The sequence below is a fragment of the Adiantum capillus-veneris genome, chromosome 19, assembly GCF_014529385.1.
Source record: "Adiantum capillus-veneris isolate H3 chromosome 19, ASM1452938v2, whole genome shotgun sequence".
In the NCBI taxonomy this organism is placed as follows: Eukaryota; Viridiplantae; Streptophyta; class Polypodiopsida; order Polypodiales; family Pteridaceae; genus Adiantum; species Adiantum capillus-veneris.
Window position 1 is genome coordinate 13,626,737 of NC_140949.1, and position 22,181 is coordinate 13,648,917.

At 44.7% G+C, this 22,181-nt stretch overlaps 1 protein-coding gene across 1 annotated transcript; it reads right to left on the reverse strand.

The window, feature by feature from the left end:
- Positions 1 to 2,006: 2,006 nt before the first annotated feature.
- LOC147433593 (ABC transporter C family member 14-like) lies at positions 2,007 to 21,541 on the reverse strand. Its single transcript, XM_086490272.1, has 11 exons — positions 19,296 to 21,541; positions 18,677 to 18,997; positions 18,509 to 18,595; positions 7,144 to 7,830; positions 6,766 to 6,930; positions 6,355 to 6,649; positions 6,056 to 6,270; positions 3,338 to 3,643; positions 3,185 to 3,248; positions 2,792 to 3,031; positions 2,007 to 2,260 (listed from the first exon to the last, which is right to left on the reverse strand). Exons 1-11 carry the CDS (start codon positions 21,357 to 21,359, stop codon positions 2,160 to 2,162), a joined length of 4,545 nt encoding a protein of 1,514 aa, XP_086346398.1. The 5' UTR covers positions 21,360 to 21,541; the 3' UTR covers positions 2,007 to 2,159.
- Between the last annotated feature and the right edge of the window lie 640 nt (positions 21,542 to 22,181).

Consider the following 22,181-nt stretch of genomic DNA (forward strand, 5'->3'; position numbering starts at 1 on the left):
GAGGAATGTGTGAAACTGGGTAGGAAGGGTTCAGGAGAGGCTTCTCTACTCTTGACCATATCTTGACACTCAGGGTCATCAACGAGGAAGGCAGATCTCATGGGAGACGGATCTATTGTAGCTTTGTGGACTTCCGCAAAGCTTTTGACACAGTACCCAGAGCTAGATTGATGCGCAGATTACAGGAAATGGGAGTACCCACAGAGCTCATTTGGGGAATCATAGCATTGTACAAATTAGTAGTAGGGCATGTACGCACCCCGGAGGGACTTTCTACACCAGTTCACTCCACTATTGGGGTGAAGCAGGGCTGCCCGCTCTCTCCTACTCTTTTCGGTATGTATGTGGATGAGGTTTCTGACTACATTGACAACGATGGGGATAAAGGTGCACAGTTGGCAGGGACATGGATTCCACTTTTGTTACATGCTGATGATATAGTGTTGATCTCTGAATCCCCAAAGGGAATGCAACGTCAATTGGATGCTTTGCATACGTTTGCCCACGAGAGTGGTTTGTCTGTCAACCTTGGTAAAACCAAGGTTATGGTGTTTAATACCACCCCGCAATGGATCAAGAGGTCAGAACCTACATTCACATACGGCCGGGAGACTATGGAATACACAGACGCTTACACTTACCTTCGAATGGTTTTTAGTGGACCTGCATTCTCACTCAGAAGAGCAGCAGAGACCAGACTGACTAGAGCCCACGCAGCATTGGGTAGATTGGAGAAGATGTGTTTGCAGGTTCAGTTTCAGGAGCCCCGGACGAAGCTTTGGCTCTTTGACACTTTGGTGGCTTCAGCATTGCTCTATGGAGCTCAGATATGAAGACCTTCATTGGATCACCGCGGGAGGCCGGGTCGCACAGACAGATGGGGGAACATGGAGAAATGTCTCGTCTGTATGATCTCGCGGCTCATTAGAGCCAAGGCATCAGGACCACGGGCCATTATTCGAACAGAGCTAGCGGCCCCCCCACTAGTAGTGGAGGCGCTCACCAGATCAGTCTCCTTCATAAACCGCACATGAGAACTTCCTAGAGACAGATATGCTCGCATAGCACTTGAGTCCTCTCGATAGTTAGCCATACAAGGAGATACAACATGCTGGTATGGGGAGATGACATCATGGTTTCAGGCGCATGGGTTCAGCATAGACAGGCTACCACCATTCCAGTGCTCATTGGATGCACCATCTCTCACTCTTACACAGTCAGAGATCACCAAGCTCATCCGCCAAAACCTGACCCAGCTAGACACCAGGAGGACATGGATACAACCAGCACAAGAATTGGGCACGAAGATGACTTTCTACAGAAACCACCTTCTCCAGCTTACGGAAGATGGCTTTGTGACGAGACCCAGATACATGGATACCCACTTGTCACATGGGATACGATGTGTTATTGGCCAGTTACGCACATCTTCTCACCAGCTGCGGATTGAGACTGGGAGATACAACGGAGTACGAGCAGAGGCCAGGACATGCCCCTCGTGTGACATGGAACCTGAGACAGAGCTGCAGAACCTGAGATAGAGCTGCATTGTACATGCCGCTGCCCCGTCTACTACGAGATACGAGGCCGCTTCTTTAGAGAGGGTTTTGGACCACTCTCAAGAGTCATGGGATACGAAGATCAGAGATGCTTGGGCTTGTTCTTGCTTGAGCTGCGTACACACAGAGATAGCCTGATGAATGGCGAGGCTAGCCAGTCCCGAAGAACGATTCAGCTATCCCAACAAGCCGCCCATTTTTGCTCAGTTTTCGCTTAGTTTTTTGCTTAGTTCACATCGACCAATCTAGGATCCCATAGTATATATCTTTGTTTTGTACTGTTGTTATGTTATTTTGTTACTCTGACTTTGTATCAGATCCACCACCTTGTAACTTTCTGGTCTCATAGGTCACTATGGCCTTTTGAAGACGTTCATATCACACACACACACACACACACACACACTCTTTTTTTGTAAATCACACACACACACAACAGCCACCCAGTTTTGAAAAATGGGTAAATAAAGAAAGTGTGCACCGTATCCCTCGTCTTTCCGAGGGACCTGGGGTGCAAGCCTAAATACAAAATTGCCCAAGCATATAGCGAGCAAACCCTGTTGTGTGATGGTTACACGCTTCTAAGTAGAGTCCTCAGCTTCAGCTTCTTGATCTTGCTGTGTATTCATTTACCAGAGCTGCGAAAAGCGACGACGAGTCCTCTCGCAACCGAGCTGGGCTGTCATACTCTTTTAGAAGACCTGAAACACAGTACGATCTACTCTTAACTTCCAGGTGCAACACTCAATGCATACGAGAAGAATGTACGCTACACATCCCACACATACTTGCATAAATCTGCACCCAAAGAGCCGAGATATGTGCAAATAAGAATGGGGTTGAAGAAAGAGAAGATTCTTGCATACATGTATGCCTAGCTCATCTCGAACACAGAAGAATCAAACATTTTGTATGTGTGCAACTTGTCTCTCGTCATCAAAGCATATGTACACATCAGAGATTAGTGATACAGTTGCAATGAATAGAAGCCTGACATATGCCGTAGACAAGATATGTGCAATCATGAATGGGGAGAATTGTTGAAGAAAGAGTGGAATTTTCCATATGTATCGTCGGGCAACCGTGCAATGCCTCACCTTTCTCGAAACAGAAACACTATGTATGTGTGCAACCTGTCTCTCATGCAAAGCATGTGTACACATGAATCAATACCGCTGGCATTTGTCATGATGCATTCATTGAATGCTGGGCACAAAATCAAGAATCCATACCTGCTTCGAGAACCATGACCATGTCACAGTCCATTACTGTCGGTATCCTATGGGCAATGCTAATGACTGTACTGTTCAAGAACTCTTCTCTGATGACAGTCTGCAGCACAGCATCCGTCTGCGCATCCACAGAAGCCGTGGCCTCATCTAGAAACAAGATGTGGCTCTTCTTCAGAAGAGCTCTTCCTAAACATATCAATTGCCTCTGTCCCACGCTCCAGTTCTCCCCATTATCCACCACTGCATCAATGTCAAGAAAAAACCAGAGCAGCTTATGTTAGCTCTAGATATAAACTGTGAGGCAAACTCGAGCTAGTAGCGAATGCGTGCCAAGAAAAGTTACTGTCCTAAAAGCTTACCATGGTAAAATCAACAGTTATCGTAATCTCTTACCTATGGCATCTAGCTTGTCAGGTCTAGCCTGCACAATTTCAGCAAGTTGGCACTTTCTTAAACCCTGCAATGTTATATACACAATGTTATCCATGATCTGTTGTGGCTTTATAAGGTGCAGCTATTCTGCAAATGTGTACACATTGACCTTACCTCCCAGATTTCGTCATCGGTATGGACCATCAAAGGGTCCATGTTTGTTCTGATGGTGCCTTGAAACAATACAGGGTCCTGTGGAATGATACCCAACTTTGATCTCAAGTCATGTAGTCCCACAGTCGTGATATCCACGTTGTCAAATAGAATGAGCCCACCAGCAGGTTCGATAATCCGAAACAGGACTTGAATTAATGTCGATTTTCCACTTCCAGTCCTCCCAACCACACCAATTTTCTGTCCACCAACAATATCAAGACTAATCCCTTTAAGAACAAAGGGCATGTTTGGCTGATAGCGTGCCTGCAATGCCCAACAGAAAAACTCTTGTTAGGAGGTAGAGACACAGGGCTTTTTTTTTAACCATGAGCATTGAGCTAAAAAAATAGTGCATAAATTGGTCATGTAGAGTACTTCTGCAGTGTGACTGCTTTTCTGCAATGCAAGTATTGTCACAAAGGCTCACCATCAGCTATCAAGTCATACATAGATTGACACATTGGACTGACGGTCTAGAGTAAATTTATAATGTGACAGTGGCACTCCTTATGTGATAACTCAAAAAGAACAGTCGACACTGCTGACAACTGACACAATCTTGTGAGCTTAGCTTCGGAGACCCACTTTAGGCTAAGATCAAACCAGATTAATGAGCCACTCCAGCCTCTATAGTCTCCATAGCTTAGAGCCAAACTGAACCATCTGCTCCGTTACAAGCAATATATACTCTAAATATACCTCAAAACCATGGTACTGATAGCTGATGACAACAGTCTCTTGCAGAACAAAAACGACGAATCCCCTAATTCCCCTCTAATAGAAAGTGCAAGTTGTAGACTCATGGCCATCCATAAGACAACACAACCATCAGCTCCATCATGGATAGAATTGACTGAATACTATGACAATTACACAATGTCTTTAGTGCCCAATGGGTGTAGAACTAGGTCCAACTATATGCTTCCTTAGGCTTGCTGGAAACGCTTTTTTCTTTGTAGGAACCTGGCCTTGCAAATGGATGGCCCTGGAAGGCCCTTCGAAATTAATTCTGCTGCCCCGTACAAGCCAGGCCTCATCAGCTGCAGCCATTGCCTCCAGGCTGGCAAGCAGCAAGCATTATGCCTCCTCCAGATGGATTGGCTGGCAGTAGCCACGGTCTTAAGAGGCAGGAGGGAATTTGCAGCAGCCTACGGCCACATTGAGCAGCGCTTTTGGAGGGTCCTTCAAATTGCAAAGAGGAGAGGCTACAAAAAAGTGTTCATTGGCATTTGACAGGTGCACGCGCGGGAGAGAGGGGAGCTGGAGAGTCTTCTTGGGGGGCAACCACGTCAGTGCTGATTGAGCTACCCACTTTTCTCCTTACTGTTTGACATCTCCTAACACCTTGCCATTCCACTCATGGACAACCTTTCCACCAAAGGTTTCGCATCTCTTTCCTCATCTGAGTTTTGGAATCGCATGAGCCTGCTCAGACATAGATAAGCGTGACAGAAAAGAGTGTTTGGAGCAGAGGCAAGGCATTTTGGATGAGACGGCCAATGCAGCTCCATGGCTAGCTCACAGGGAATCAATGCACACATCTCATCGAATGGACTTGAAGTGTGTTACACCACAGCTCACCAACGTTCAAGCAACAGCGTCAATAAAGAAGGATTCTTAAAGTAACATATATGCAGCTTTGAGAGAGAATTGCCAACCATTCCATTGAGAATGTAATAATCCTATTGCAGGAGGAGACGCAAGAATGGGAGGTTATGCTATGCCAGCACCAAGATAATGACCCCTGTAAAAACCCAAACATTCCCCAAAAGGCTGCGACCTGACTTAAATCTTATATGTATGCAGTGTGGCAAAGCAAGACATCAACATGGCCAAATAGTAGGGCAAAGCCAACAAAACATGGCAGCATCTAGACCTGATTGCAAGTGGAGTTCGGACAATAGTGATTCCCATGGTACGTTTCTTAAAAATTCATAATTACTGAGAACATGAGATCAACTTGTATCCTGACCTTGCTATCTAAGGACGCTGCAGACCTTCAAAAATCCAAAGAGGGGTGACACGGTGTTGTACAGTTAAGCTCTGCATTATTCTTAGCTTATATGTACCATATTCCGTTGAACGTATGCTTTGACTGCCAAAAACAAGTTGTCCACTCACACAGGCAATACTCAACAGAACCTCATCATGGATGTCACTCAATAACCTGAGTCTTTACCCAGCCATATACCCACTCTATTACTATTGCAGCCAAGCACATTGCATTCAAGCTCTGTACATCTCAATATCTTTATTAACTACAACAAGTTTGGCATTCCCACCTGCCCATTGATGACTAGCAGAAGAACATAGAGCATTCACATTGAATTGACTAGCTGAATTTAACCCTAATGCCTAACAGCCTAAAACGTAAGATACATGCCAATATTAAAACCGTCCAGAACAACAGATGATAGAGCTGCAGGCTGGATTGATTCAGGGAGATGCTTCGATCTGATTACAAGTCTCACAGCAAAGCCTGGCCCTAAACATGATGACACCTCACAAGTGAGGTACGACGTCATGTTACATGATGCAGACTCTTTAACTTAGCTTTTATGAAGCAATAGCAATCAAAGAGCATGCAGAAGGAAAGCAACACCTTCACAAGCCTTATTCACTGAAGAATCAATCGAAGAAAAAACCTCTATAACCAAACTACAAAACACTGCTTACCTTCAAATGCTTCATGCTGATGTTTCCCAAGCGAGGCCAGTCTGTGTATGGCACACTGCCTTCGATAGTTAGAGGTGCCTCGCTTGGCAGCTGAATGTATTGACCAATTCGCTCCACTGAGACCATCTTATTTTCAACCAGGCAGCTGAAGAAGACAGACGCTGCTAGAACAGAGTTCAAGGAAAGACCATAAGAAAGAGAGAGTGCCGCCGATGCTGCAAGACAAAGCAAATTTCACGGACAGCTTGGCAAAATACTTCAATGGCAATGACTATAGCTAGCAAAGCATTTCAACTAGCCTGGTGTGATGAAACTCGAAGGGAGAATCACCAGCATTAAAGCTGCCCCACATAATACCACCGCTCCAATCAATTCCAACCGGCATCCAAGCCAGTCATTTGCAGCAGTGGAGTGAAAGTCCATCTTCAAATTGGTGTTCACGCGGTCCAAATTCATCTTTATGAACTGGTCCGTTTTTCTGAACCCCCTTATGACCATAAACCCAGCAATGGTTTCTGTAAAATGGTGAATGACAGGAGCTTTGGTAACTGAATCAAGCCGAGCAATTTCCCTTGAAGATCTAAGGTAAAAGGCCTGCAATAATGAGGGACTGTCAGCAAGACACAAACTTAATTCAATCAGAGTAAGTTGAGTTCAGACAATTTTGAGCTGGCAAGATAGGCCATGCGAGAAATAATTTGAAAACTTACTTGATACTTGAAGTATACCCATGCCAATGGCAGTACAACAAAAACGATTGGCCAAGTCACTATACATGTTACAATCACCACACCGAATGTTGAAGAATACAGCGCCAGCCCTAACACAAATGCAAGGGGAAGCATTATGTCCACAGTAGCCTGGTCTGTAGAAGACTGCAAAATATGTCCACAAACTGAGCAAATCAGAGAGAGAACAAAGTTACTCATCACTTGCAAGATGCAATCATCAACCATGAACAAGAAGATCTATGCAAAGTTTTAAGCTAAAGCATACAAGCGGGCTACAGAAACCCATTCTGGACACATGTCACACACAACAATGTTTAAGATGTGATTGAGAAGTAGCCTGCAAGTAGAAGATCTTACCCGTGTTAATATTCTTCCAGTCGGAGTCGTATCGAAAAAGCTCATTGGTGCTCTGAAAACGCTTCCCAACATCTTCAAATAGAATGCTTGAGAAGCCTTCAAGCTGAAAAGCGCCATGGCTACTTGTCGAGCTGCGGTAAATACCCAGTTCCCCACAGATAGCAGTGCATACACAGCTATGAGAAGGACTCCATTAAAAGTGGTCTGTGAGGTCTCATGAGAAAGCCAAAAATCAGCACATACAGAAAAGGCTTGTGCAATGATCTGGACACCAAGTGCCAAGAATATGAACCATGCTCCATAAGCACTTGTGAGGTACAACCAATAAACATTCCACCCAACCCTGCCAGACTCTCTCTTCTCAGCCTCAACAAGCTTCCCAACCTCTTCCCTTCCATTGGCTTTTGAAAAGGAGCCTGAGCTTCTACTCTTCAGAATGCGCTCCTGAGACCTCGACGTAGAGCTCAAACGTCTCAACAGCTTGACACTGTCATCATATTTATCCACAGACAGATTAGGTGGGGAACCTACAGAAAACTCTTCCATTAGCACCACCCCTTGTTGAGGGACCTCCTGCACTTCCCCAATAGCTTTCTTATGGGCTGCTACCAAGGCACCGAACTCAGCCCCTGCTTTTAAGAGATCCGCGTATGTTCCTGATTGCTCAATTACCCCATTCTGCACCACCTGCAGCCACATTCACATAGCAAAATACCATTTTAGCTTAATAAAGATATAAAGAATAAGAAAACAGTGACGTTTTCAGACCCTGTTATCAGCAACAAATTCTTTAAGCAATCAGAACTTTAAAATATAAAACTGGCAGCATACACCACAGTCCTGCAGGACGGATGCATTCATTCCTGTCAAGGACAGTTGTGTGCTTTAAACAGATATGAGACCTCTGCAGCTACTTGGCAATCCAGCGCAGCCACCAATAGCTTCCTGCAACACGAGCATACACCGATGGCCATAAAACATCGCATGTCTTTTTTTCTGATAGAACATGGCATTTACACACAGGAGCGTAGCAACCTGATACTTGGCCCAAGATAGAACCCCCATACACTGATCATAGTAGCTGCAATTGTTCCATTAATGTTTGTTAACATCTTTCGTACAAAAGTGTTGTTAATGCTCTATCCTAGGGCCCATATGCGTTTCAAACTCGTCCTCTCAAACCTGAAACTCTTCTGTCACGTGACACATCCAACCCTATGTGTCCGTGGACAAGCTACACCATGATAGGGTTCCCGTCAGTCCAGTCAGTCTAGATTAGAAGTGATCTGGCACTTTGTGAGTCTATTCGTAGACCGTGCATGCCCAGTCACTTAGTACAGATGCATATCCTCTAGTTGCACACCGCATAAACATATAAGCATTTCCATCAGATTCCATCAGAGTCAGTTTGGGGATTTTTTTAGTGACTTTATCCTATTTTCCCTATTTTTGACATTTTTCACTTATTAATTTAAGTGACTTCCCAATAAAAGTAGGTAGGGCAAATTGGGTAAGAAAATATATAAGCAAACCCAAGTTAGCACTCTTGGGCAGATGAGCAAGGAGCACAACAAGTCCCCCAGGCAACAGGTACTCCCCCTCTCTCAGCAAGATGATGGCTATGATGGTCAAGCAGATGATGGCGAAGGGGGAGGGTCAAAAAAGTCTCCTGGTAGGGAAGAGGAACGTAGGGAAAAAGTCTCCTGGAGGGTCGAAAAAGTCTCCTGGTAGGGAAAAAGTCTCTTGGAAGGGGGAGGGTCGAACGTCTTCGCAATGGTCAAGCAGATGATGGCTATGATGGACAAACAAGAAGCAAATCGCCTTGCTAAAGGACCGCGAGCAAGAAGCAAATCGCCTTGCTTTAGAACGCGAGCGCGACGCACGCAAAGAAAGAAAACAACAAAGAAAGGCGGAAGAGGCAGCTCAAAGAGCGGCCTTGGAGATTGAGCGTGAGGCTCAAAGAGAACTACGAACTCAAGAATTGGTTCGACAAGTACTTGCCTCGAAATCCGAACCACCCAAGGATCGTGGGAGTTCATCAAGTGGCACAAGCCACGATACGGATTCCAACAACCCGATCACAGAGAAGTTTACTTTCAATAAGTATGATAGTGAGATGGATGCTACGGTTATTCATTCTTGGTTGCATCAATTTAATGCTTATTTTGCGACAACTAAGAAGACGGGAAATAGCAAAGATTTGACGGCAGCTATGTACCTTGTCGGTGATGCCATTAATTGGTACCACGCATGGCAAGAGGCACAGCTAGCCGCGCACCTAGAGGAAGCCGACGAATTCACGCCCCTTTCCTTCAATTGGGCTGATTTCCAAGACAAGCTCAAGGCACGGTTTATGCCACCCCAGTACCTCGCACGATTAAAGGACAATTGGCGCGCTCTCAAGCAAAATGGTATGCCGGTTAAGTCTTTCTCTAATCGTGTTTTGCAGCTCGGCACTCAATTGCGCAAATTGGATTCGGAGAGCAAGGAGGCATTTCTTTACGGATTGGACGAGTATATCAAGTATGATGTCGAGGTACTTGATCCAATCGATCTCAACAAAGCGGTAGCGATTGCTCTCGCACACGAGATGAAGCACAGCAAAGGAAAGCCTAAGGAAAACAAGACTTCTCAAGGAACCCCGCAGAATTCTCAGAACACACAGAATGGTAAGAATGGTAATTCTCCTAGCCCTTCTTCCTCTAATTCCTCGGAAAAGAACTCTAACAATGAATCTAAGGGTAAAGCTAAAGCACATGCAAAACCTAAGCTAACCCGTGATGAAAAAGCTTCACAAGGAATTATAGGAGGATACATCACGGCTGAAGAACAAGTGATATATGCTAAAGAAGGTAGATGTTTTCAATGTCATGTCAAGGGGCACATTAAGAAGGCCTGTCCTAAGACAGTCCCACCTAAAGAACCAAAGGCACCCACAGCTACCACAAGCACTGTCACAACACAACCTGCATCTTCTCCAGACTCTGACACACACATTGATGAGTCTCTCCTGAAGTGTTATGGTCATGTAAAGGGGCAACGTTTTATCATATTGTTTGATCCAGGCAGTATGCATGATGTGATTAGTCCCCCTCTTGTTGAGAGAGCCCGCCTAAAGGTTAGTCAAAAATCTCCTCTCGAGGTTTCTGGCTTCGCTCCTGGTATGGACTCTCTCATCACGAAGGAGTGCCTTGATGTGATGTTTACTGTTCAACAAGTTCCTTTTCGTAGGAAATTTCTTGTGTCTCCTCTCTCAGGATGTGATATGATTTTTGGCATTAAATGGTTTCGGGAACTCGACGCTCGCATTAAATTTGGGGCTAACACGATCACTTTACATACCGACACTGATTCCCCCCTCATCATTCGTGCTGAGGAGGGCTTGCATTCTTTGCCTCTCATCTCTCATGTGCAGATAAAACGTGAATTACGACGAGGGGCACAAGCGGCATTCATCTATGCTGCTCCAGTTTCCCAGAGCATTCAGGCTCCAGCTAAGTATTCAGAGTTGTTTACGAAGTTTAAACATCTCTTTTTTCAGGATGATCTTCCACCTCGTCTCCCACCCGAGCGGCCGGAGGACCATCGCATCGAGCTTATATAGGGAGCAGTAAGGCTCCCTACCGTTTGAACAAGTCACAAGAGGAAGAGTTAGAGCGACAACTCACGGAGTTGGTGGCTAGAGGATTCATACGTCCTAGTGTAAGTCCTTTTGCTGCCCCTATTTTGTTTGTTCGCAAGAAGGATGGTTTGTCTCGTTTGTGTGTTGATTACAGGGCATTAAACAAGATGACTGTCAAGAACAAGTTTCCGATGTCTCGCATTGAGTATATCCTTGATAGGCTCAATGGGGCAAAGGTTTTCAGCAAGGTCAATCTCAAAAGTGGATACCATCAAGTACGGATATTCAAAGGCGACATTTTCAAAACTGCTTTTTGCACCGAGCGAGGGCAATGGGAGTATATTGTTATGCCTTTTGGATTGACAGGTGTCGTGGGTACATTCAATCGTCTCATGGTAGGTCGTTTCGGCGATATGGTCGGTGTATGTATGTTCATCTTTTTAGATGATATTCTCATTTTTTCTGCATCATGGGAACAACATGAAAGAGATGTTGAAAGGGTACTAACTCGTTTCGATGAGTGTGAATTGTACACTGCAGCTAAGAAGTCTGAATTTTTTCTTACTGAAGTCACTTACTGGGTCACAATTTTTTGAGCAATTTGGAGGTTTGATTAAGTATGTGCCTAGAAAAGCTAACCCTATTGCAGATGCGTTGAGTCGCGAAGGACGGATTTTGGCTCTTGAGTCAAGACCCACATTTTCTATACAGGGTGAGTCTTTTGACAGCATGAAGAATCAGTATGCAGATTCGGAGTTTGGTAAGTACTGGTTGCAGGCTCTTGCTTCCCAAGGACCCAACAACTATCTCATTCGTGATGGATTGTTATTTTTTCATCAACGTTTATGTGTGTTGCCCTCTCTCAGGCCAACCATATTGCATGATGCACATGATTCTCTCACGAGTGGGCACAGGGGAATGAACACCACATTGGAAAAAATTGAACGATCTTTTTATTGGCCTAAAATGCGAAAAGATGTGTTTCATTATGTCACACAGTGCACTATATGTCAAAGAGTAAAGGCTCCTCGAGGTAAGCAGCAAGGTCTCGTACTTCCACTGCCTATTCCCGAGGGACCTTTTCAGGATATCTCTATGGATTTTGTGACTAACTTACCACCAAGTTTGCATACAAGGAACACTCAATGTTTAACAATTGTTGATCGTTTCAACAAATTTTGCATGTTGATTCCTTGTAAAGCCACAGTTACTGCACAAGATGTAGCACGATTGTTCATTAAGCATTGGTACCCCCTCTGTGGTTTGCCAAGTCCATTGTTTCGAATTGGGATATTAAGTTCACATCCAACTTTTGGTGCGCACTCTTTGAAAATTTTGGCACAAAGTTGAATTTTTCATCGGCTTTTCATCCACAGTCAGATGGTCAAACAGAAATTTATAATCAATTGACTTTTGATGTGTTAAAATCTTATGTTCATGATCAACAGTCTCAGTGGGAGCTCTATCTCCTATTGGTTCAGGCTATTCTAAATGACTCCTTTTCTTCTGCTATTGGTCGAACTCCATATGAGGCAGCTTTTGGCCGTCCGTTCCAATCACTTTTGACTAGATCAGTCAGTCAAATGCCTGATGCCTGAGAGTCAGTCGTTGGATGAGATTTCTGAGAGTGTAAAGCTTCGGCTAAGCAAGGCTCAGGAATCTTATTCTCGACAAGCTAACAAGCATCGTCAGGAGGTCTCGATCAAGGAAGGAGATTGGATATATCTAAGAATCATGAAACAACGTCTTAAGCAAGTTGGAAAGAAATATCCTAAGTTGTCTTTTCGTATATATGGTCCATTTCCTGCCATCAAAAAGATTGATGAGGTTTCAATGAAATTGCAGTTGCCTAACTCATGGTCAATGCACAACGTTTTCCATGTTTCTTGGTTGAAAGTGTTTCAGGGAACACCTCCAAAGGACATTTCGAAAGAAGAAGAACCGGAGATCATCGATGAAGCTGAAGTCATGGAGCCGGAGCAAGTCTTGTTGCATCGGTTTCGCCATGGTTCAAAGAAGCAAGTACGACAATATTTTTTGAAATTCAAAGATCGAGGAACCCATGAAGCGGTGTGGGTAGACGAAGAGTTCTTCAAGGATTATCCAGAGTTCTTGGCAGACTACAAGGAAGCCATGCAGCTCGGTACCAGTACCTCACTCTAAAAAGGAGGGGATGTCACGTGACACATCCAACCCTATGCGTCCGTGGACAAGCTACACCAGAACAGGGTTCCCGTCAGTCCAAACAGTCTAGATTAGAAGTGATCTGGCACTTTGTGAGTCTATTTGTAGACCGTGCATGCCCAGTCACTTAGTATAGATGCATATCCTCTGGTTGCACACCGCATAAGCATAAGCATTTCCATAAGATTCCATTAGAGTCAGTTTGGGGATTTTTTTAGTGACTTTATCCTATTTTCCCTATTTTTGACATTCTTCACTTATTAATTTAAGTGACTTCCCAACAAAAGTAGGTAGGGCAAATTGGGTAAGAAAATATATAAGCAAACCCAAGTTAGCACTCTTGGGCAGATGAGCAAGGAGCACAACAGCCCCCAGGCAACATGTACTCCCCCTCTCTCAACAAGACCGTCTCCAAGCCTCCCTTGGTGAGTCCATCCCCATCCAGCCCCTAGCGTTTTTGCTATCGCCATACATCCCTGCAGCTTGGCGTTTCCACAGCAGTGCATCGCCGACAGATCACCAGCCCTTAGCGTTTTGGGATCGCCCTCATCAGCAACCTCTTAGTGTTTTGGGATCTCTCTCAAGAGTCTGCAGCAGATCATTGTTTGCAGCAAGAAGGACCAAAAGGGACAGCGTTTTTCAGCCCCTTGTCGCAACAAACATCAGCGTTTTCAGCCTTGGATTTGCAACCATAAAAATGCAGCCTAACCCTGCCATTCTTCAGCGTTTTTATCAGCCATAAGAACTGCGACAAAACAGGGATTTTCAGCCACAAAAACAGCAGCAAAACAGTCATTTTCAGCACCCCCAAGTGGTCCCAGATTTTCAGCCATAGTCTCTTTGTGGACACCAGATAGAAGAGCACCAATTTTCAGCCATAAAGTCATCATCGTCGTCATCGACATAGTCTCGAATTGCATAAGTAGACCACTCTCGCCGACGAGAGTGGGGCCTTCAGAGGAGGGTTTTACGTCTCTGGTGTCGTATCTCTCTTCTCTCTCTCTCAGTCTCATACACTTGCACGCACAATATCCACTCACTTTGTTCGTGATCATAGCACTCCCCATAAAGAACGGAAGGCTCTCCCTTCCATAAGAACTAAAAGGAACCTTGAGCAAATATGGATCACTCATCTTGAGAAAATACAACATTCATTCCGTTGCACCTTACATCTTTCTTGAGTACAAGGGAAATGTCGAATTGATGAACATGTTGCCATCTCTCCACAATGAAATTAGGCCAAATTACCGGTAAAAAGAATGCACCTTAAGAACTTTTCCATTGCCCATCTTTCCATACTCAAAATAGATACTACAACTAGAATTACTACCTCTGCCCTCATCTAAGGATTTTGGAGAGTATAAACAATGAAGGTGAATGCTGTACACCATCAAAGTTCAAATTCGAAATGATGAGACATTCTATGCATAACGAGTTCAAAATTTTGTCCCCAAAGTATACACATCCTTAACCGGAGTACAATTTTGGTCCATGCCACTACATTTACTCCCAGAATGCGTCAAAATGGGCCATTGCTCCATGCCCTGTTCTATTGATCAAAATGCTCTCAATTTTGTCTTCTGCTTCTGTACTCCACGGGAGATAATCACCACAGGATGTTGGGGTAAAGCCCCATGTGGCCGGTTAGGCCAGGTGCCCACACACTATACTTATTCATTATGTACATAATAGAATAAGGGGGCTCACATGTAGAGAGAGAGTTTTAGCCCGTGCAAACACAAGGTCTCCTCTTCTCCTCTCTTCTCCATTACTGCACACACTCACACATGCTCTCGCTCGCGCACTTCAACTGGTATCAGAGCTCAGTGATTGGGAGCACCATTGGAGCTCAGCGGGGAAGCAAGCAGAGAAGCAGCAAAAACTGTAGCGCGTTTTTGCAAATCTGTTTTTGCCTACCAAAACGTCTTCATTCAAGCCGATTCCCGCAATTCCTGACCGGTTTTTTGTCCTCTTCAACTTTGCAGAAGAAAGTTTTCTCAAAATCTTAACCAATTTTGAGATATGTCACTCAGACTGCCTGCACGTCTAGGGTACACAGGTGCAAATTTTTACAGATCTGTTTTGACCTGTAAATACAACACATTTCAGGTCCATTCCCCCTATGCCCAACCATTTTCGCGTGGTCTACAACATTGCAAAAGGAAGTTTCTGCAAATTCTGAGCGGTTTGAAAGATATGGACTGACAGGCTGCATGGTATTCGGAAAGTTGAAGATTATGTATGCCTAATGTAGTGATTTGCTACATTCAGAGAGCTCGGATTGAGCTTTGTCATTCTCTTGTTTTGCGCATTGATGTTTTGCTCTCAGTGAAGAGAGTGAGGGTTGAGATTTTCAACAAATTTATGCACATACGTTGAGAACACTTTGTGGATGTATGCATTCTTGTGGACTCTCAGGTTCGAGAGTGGATTCATCACAGGTTATGTGCATTGACTTATTCGATTGTGCACGGATTTGCAGAGAGTTTTCGCATGCATTTTTAGCATGATTGAGAGCTGAATTTTCAGCTGATTTGGATGCTCTTTGATACACATTTGGTACATGCTTGACGCTCGTTTATATTGCCATGCGGATGCACATGACGTGCACTTTTCGACGGATGGTATTCTTCGCCTTGCAATGGCATATATGGGCTGATTTTCAGTTGTTTTGAGCATCAATTTGTGCCATATTTTGGTTGGTTTGCATCCAAGTTTATGCTACTATATGCCTCGCTTGTAGAGTGCGGTTGATGCACTTTGTGTTTCGGATTACATGATTGTTTTCCAAGTTTACGGAGTTGAGACTTTGGGGCAGCTCATATATGCTTGAGTGCCGATTTTGCGCATGATTTGCTCATGGTTTTGAGCATGTTTATGGCATGTATGGTTGTTATGGTTAGATAGCCAAATACTGTAGAAACTCTGCCGGATTTTTCTTGCGAGTTTATTTGTTTATGCACATGGTTTGCAATCGTGTTTTGATTGCATTTGGCACTTAGTGGTTGCTTGCCATAGTGTTTTGGCACCGCATTGTGAGAGTGTTTGCTCACCGGATTACGTCATTTGACATATATGTGGTAATCTCTTCAGGAGGGAGATTGTTGATGATAGTTTCATCAATTACCACATAGTGCTCGTGGATTAGAGTAGTGGTTTTTGGCATCATTTGAGTGGTTTTTCTCACTTGTTCGTTACATTGATCGCCATATTTGCTGATACTTCTCTTAGACAGCTTATGCCAGCTTATGTTGTATTTTGATAGTACTTGGTGTATGAGTTAGCCAGGCTTTGGCTATTGTCAGTTGATCGATTTGTGCTTGGTCTTGTCACAGGTTATCGCCATGGATTTGGCGTGTACATCATTGTCAGGGTTTGTGCTTTTCCATACAAAGTTTTATGGTTCATACTTTGAGCATTGGAAAGCAGGTTTGCATGATGCATTGACTCAGTTGGGCCAAGTGTTGCCACTTCAAGGCATGGATGCTAGGCCCGAGTCTATGACCAACGATGAGTGGGAGGACTTGGATGAGCTTGCACGTTCAACGATCATGTTACACCTTGGTGAGTCTATCTATCGCATTGGTTTGGATGCATATACAACTAGAGAGTTATGGCAAAGATTGCGCAATGCTTTTGGCACAAATGAGTCTAGAGAGGTGCCTACAGTCAAAGGACGATCTCGTAGACACAAAGATGTCGTGTGTTGGCATTGTGGTCATACGGACCATGTACATAGACGCTGTTTTCGGCAAATGAGACAGCACAGGAGGGATGCTATCACTTTGGATGATGTGGGAGCAGATGTAGCGTATGTGGCTACGCATGACGGAGATGTCGCTTTTGCTTCCGTGTTTACTCTTGACTTTCTTATGTCGGTTTTTGACGACACGTTACCTTCGCATTGGATACTGGATGTGAGTGCTAGATTTCATGTCACGCCGAGTCGTGAGTGGTTTAGTACATATGCTAGTGGTATGCTTGGACATGTGTGTCTAGCTAATGGTTCAAAGCATGACATAGTTGGTGCAGGAGATGTCAAACTATTGTTGCCGAGTGGTGCATCATACGTGTTGCGAGATGTACGCCATGTGCCAGGTTTGACGCAAAGCTTGATCTCTGTGAGTCAGTTACGAGACAGCGGATGCCAGGTAGTATTGGATGAGCACAGTTTCAGATTGCATCGTGGACAGCTAGTCATAGTGAGAGGTGCTAGTGTTGGCACGATTCATGCGATGAGAGTACGTCATGTACGAGACGACACAATGTTTGTGAGTACGCAGCCATGCAAAGAGACGAGGCATGTCTCCTTTGCGGATAGGTTGCATGATGCTCCAGTTTGTAGGCATGTTGAGCCAGTCGTGCAGACAGTTGTGCAACAGGGCATGTCATTCGTGGATACGATGACGGATATGGATAGCTTGAGTGTTGAGGATTCAGCCATGATTCAGTCATTCATGGATATGCTTAGGCCAGAGGCTGATGTATGTGAGTTAGAGCTAGGCATGGCTCTTACCACACACGGTTCAGGACAGACAGATGCTCTTGGTGTGCATGTGACATGCGATGGACACAAGGATGGATTCCAAGGATCGGAGTTCGGTGTCAGGGTGATTTCCATGAGTGGAGTTCTGAGCCAGATTTGACTAAAATCGTCAAATTGGTAGATACTGCTAGGATTGCATCAGCATTTGGGAGTCTCATGTACAAGATACTGATCTCGAGACCCGAGATTGCATTTGCAGTAGGTGCATTTGCAATGGGAGCAGTTAGTCGTGCAGTGACTGACATTGGCCTTGAGCATAGGGGTACTTTGCAGCGTATGGTGAGATACCTGCGGTATGTGTGCAGCTTTGGTGAGGAGTATGGTGTCGATCACTCTATACTTTCTCTACAATTAGAGCTGGATGCACACAGATTTAGTGAGCCAATGGGTAGTGGGTGTTTGCTGAGGTCATACTTGGGATGGCCTTGTACAGGTTTAGTACAGTTTTCTTTTCTCTCACGGCCACATTGGCCTTTACGCGGGAGGTTCTTGGGGTAAAGCCCCATGTGGCCGGTTAGGCCAGGTGCTCGCCCACTATACTTATTCATTATGTACATAATAGAATAAGGGGGCTCACATGTAGAGAGTGAGTTTTAGCCCCTGCAAACACAAGGTCTCCTCTCTTCTCCATTGTTGCACACACTCACACACGCTCTCGCTCGCGCACTTCACAGGAAACCTAGATCTATCCTTTCACATCCAATCAGCATGAAGGTCCAACACCTAGCCAATATCTTTCATCAACATGTAACAAAAATGACACTTTGCTATCTACTAATTACTTGCAAACATAAATCTAAGGAGCAACCTTCTCAACCCCACCAAAGCCAATATCACATGGAATGTAAAGGCCATGACCAATCCTAATATTTTCACACATACATGTCCATAAACATAAACACAAACATTACATCAGACATATTAACCAGGGAGAACAACCACAATTATTTTCTAAGAGGGCTTACCAATAGCCCTCAAAATTAACTCAAAATAGAGAGTTTAGAGTGCCTTACAAGGATAAGATCAACTTTGTGTAGAAACTCTACTTGATGGGTCACAAGAACTCGGGTTTTTTTTTTCAAGATTCCAAGCAAGCAATCCTACAAAATAACCAAATTCAAATCAGCTCCTCTAATCAGGCAGTACAACGTTGCAAAGTCCATCTCGCATAACCTTACAACCTTAAACAATGCAGACCCAGTATGAGCATCTACTGCACTGAAGACATCATCTAAAAGGTACACATCTGACTCTTGATATACTGCCCTTGCCAGCTGAATCCTTTGTTTCTGTCCACCACTTAAATTGATACCTCTTTCACCTATTTCTGTTTGATCACCAAACTCAAACATTGCAAAATCCTGCTCTAATGCACATGCTTTTATTGTCCTATGATACTTGGCACCATCCAGTGGCAACCCAAACAAAATATTCTCTTGCACAGTGCCACTCTGAATCCAAGCCGTCTGAGGAACATATGCAGTTGTTCCAGTAACTTCAACCTGCCACGTTTACCAGAACACACAAATCACAAGGCAGCAAATTTGGTGACTGAAAAAAGGCATAGTGAAACAGCTGCGAGTGGCTACGTAAAGCACGTCGCAAAATAAAAATCATCTTCTGAGCAACATTAAAAAGAAATGAAAACTCCTAACTGTGAGCAACCATATGATGCAAAACACAACAAAAAAACCACCCTTTCTATGATAACGAGACAAGATTATTGCTTTTATTTGTTCAAAAGCGACAAAATCCAGTAAGAGAAACACCAGAGTTGTTCCCAAAGAAAAAGAAACTTACATATCCTTTCAGCTTAGGCATTTCACCCAGTAAAGCTGCCAGCAGCGAGGATTTCCCAGCCCCCACCGTTCCAACTATGGCTACCAAATCACCCTGTCGAACCTTGACATTAATGTCTTGGAGGATGGGGCTGGGCTGCTCCTCATCCCATGTGAAGTGACCATTCTCAACAATGATGGAGTAGCCAGGTTCTCTAGGACTGTCTCTGTTCACATAGCCCTCTAGCTCTCCACTTAAGAAATATTTATCCAGACGTTTAAGGGATATAAAGGCCTGGGACAATGCGATGACCGCCTGTGGAAATGTTCTGACAGGCTCTGAAAGTATGTTAAAGATAGAAATCACAGTGAAAGCCTTGGCTGCTGTGAACTCACTGTTGACAAGTAGGCAAACCCAAAAGGAGACAACAGTCACTACAGAAGTCGACACTCCAACCACAAAAATGTTGAATGCCAGTGCAGCGTGAAACTTTGTAAGGCTCTTGTACTCTTCATGCCGGGCATCCTCTACTTTCTTTCGAAAATAGTCCTCCCAAGCTTGCAGCTTGATGATCTTCATATAGCTAAGAACCTCAGTAGTAGCCTTCATTCTGATGTCCTTCTTCATCATTATTTGCATTGAATAATTCTTGAGAAGCTTGCTGTTTTGGGTGATCAAAGCAGCAACCAAGATCATTGTCAGTAGACCTGCAAAGGTGGCTACACCAATCGCCCCAAACAGGATCAGAAGAGCTATAACTACTTGAAGAGGTAACATCCATGTATTGTTCAATTGCACAATCGAATCATTGATCTGTTGAACGTCCACTGACATGTAATTGACAATCTGGCCAGCACCGTGAGATAGCCTGGACGAGTTCGACAATTTGAGGCCCTTCCGATAAATGCTTGTTATGAGACATGATCTAATTGTCATACCCAGTTTCCCAGACAAAAACTGATAATGGTGGGTGGATAGGACCTCAACAAGCTTCGCAACAAGGAGGATGAAAGCAAGCAGGTAGCCTTCACTATAATATCGAGGACTGCTCTCTAGAAAGTTAGAGAAACTCTGGATGAGTGAAGGCCCGACAAACATTGAAACAGCCCTGCAGAAAGCGAGCAATGCATTGAAGGCAAATTGGCCCTTAAAAGACCTGATTATAGCCATCATTGTTGGGTGCTTGGATTGATCACCAGGCCACTTAGATTGAAACAAAGCATACAGCCTCTCAGCCCTGTCCTCATGCGCAAGCTCGGGCACGTCTTCTATTTGGAGGGTTGTTGCGGCACCCTTCGTCAAAACTGGGTTTAGCCATATCCAGAAGGCTCGATTCAGTAAAGGGGCAGTGGAATACCTTGTAACTTTAGTGTCTACTATTTCATCCCCAGTTCCTTCAAGTAGAGGCTCTGTCAAGCCATCAGCAGTTCTTCGCCGGATCCCTGTTTGGCCTCCAACAGAAATGACCAGAAGAAAAATGGAAACTGGGAAGACAACTATATTGACCATATCATCGACTCTTAGAGAAATACTGTAAGTGAAGCCGTAACCTGCTAGTCTGGCAACGGCTGAAGCAAACTGCAAAATTGAGAGGAGGGAATTGGTAACCCACCAAGTCCTGAGAGGACGTGACCGCTCCGCAGAGCTCTTGGGCAGCTCATGGCCCACTATGAGTGTGAATACGGTCCACGCTAAGGCTTGTATAGCTGCAAACACAGCCTCAGCTGTAGACATCCATGACCCTTCTGATGAAGAGCACGCATACCAAATATGCCAGACAAGTGAGGCAATGGAAAGCAAAGCAACCAGAGTCGTGAAAGACAGTGTGGCAATGAAAAGGGGACCTGCAATCACGCCGGACCCTTGTAGTCTGCTCTTCCCATCCTGTTGTTGCCGGGTTTTTCTCCTCTGTGCTAGCAGAGAGACGGTGAGTATAGAGAAAAAAAATAAATGGAAGGAAGCTTGGAGGAAATGGAGACCGCAGGAGGAGAAGAGGATGTAGATGGTCCATTGAAGGGCAGGGGATTGAGATGCGGAGAGGGGAGCAGGGCCTGAGCAAGAGCGCGAGGCGAGCCACGCCCACATCTCTAGCAGCTCAGATGATGCCTAAGGAGGGCGGCCGAGCTGCCATGAGCTTCTTCAGCCTTCAGGCCGCTCGACTGAGAAGTTGAAGCGCGTGCCAGCCGCCCTGTAGTCCTGAGTCCTGTGTAGACGCCTTGGTCCAGAAGAGAGGAAAAGCGAGGAAGAAGGAAAACAACACTCGGCAAGAACATTTTGATCAATTATTATGCCCGGTGCCTGCCCTGGCCTGAAGTCCAAGTACGTGGAATTCTCATCACGAGACTTTTGCCCAGGCTACGCCATTAACTGCTCCCAGACTCGTGAGCCCCGGAAACTTAGAAGAGCTCAAAAGGAAAAGGCAATCTGAGGACGAGTTCACATGGACGCTTGGTTTGCAACTGTTTGCCAACCAGTTGCAAACATTTTCAGTTTACGTAATGGGGTTCTAAAAATTTCTTTTGCCACTGGTTCTCAACCAATTTTCACTCTTGCTCTTGCTCAAGTTGATGGAGTGAGCAAGCAACCACAGAAAAAGACAAAGGACCTCATGCATAGAAGCCTAAAAGAAAATTGCAACTTTTTCAGTTTGCACATGATGTTGGCAGCTACTGACTCTTCCTCACGTCAACAAAAACTGCCTCGGTTGCTAGTTGCCAACAAGCGCACAACCCATGCTCCGGGTCAACTAGCTCTTAAAGGGCTTTAGTTCAAGAAAGCCACACATCTTGTTGAATTAAGGCCCTCTTTCTCTTCCTAAGAATCGAGTCACACCTTGGTTAGTGGGGGGAGTGGAATGCACAGAGTCGCATCGAACCTCCCTTCAACACATAAAAGAGCAAGACATAA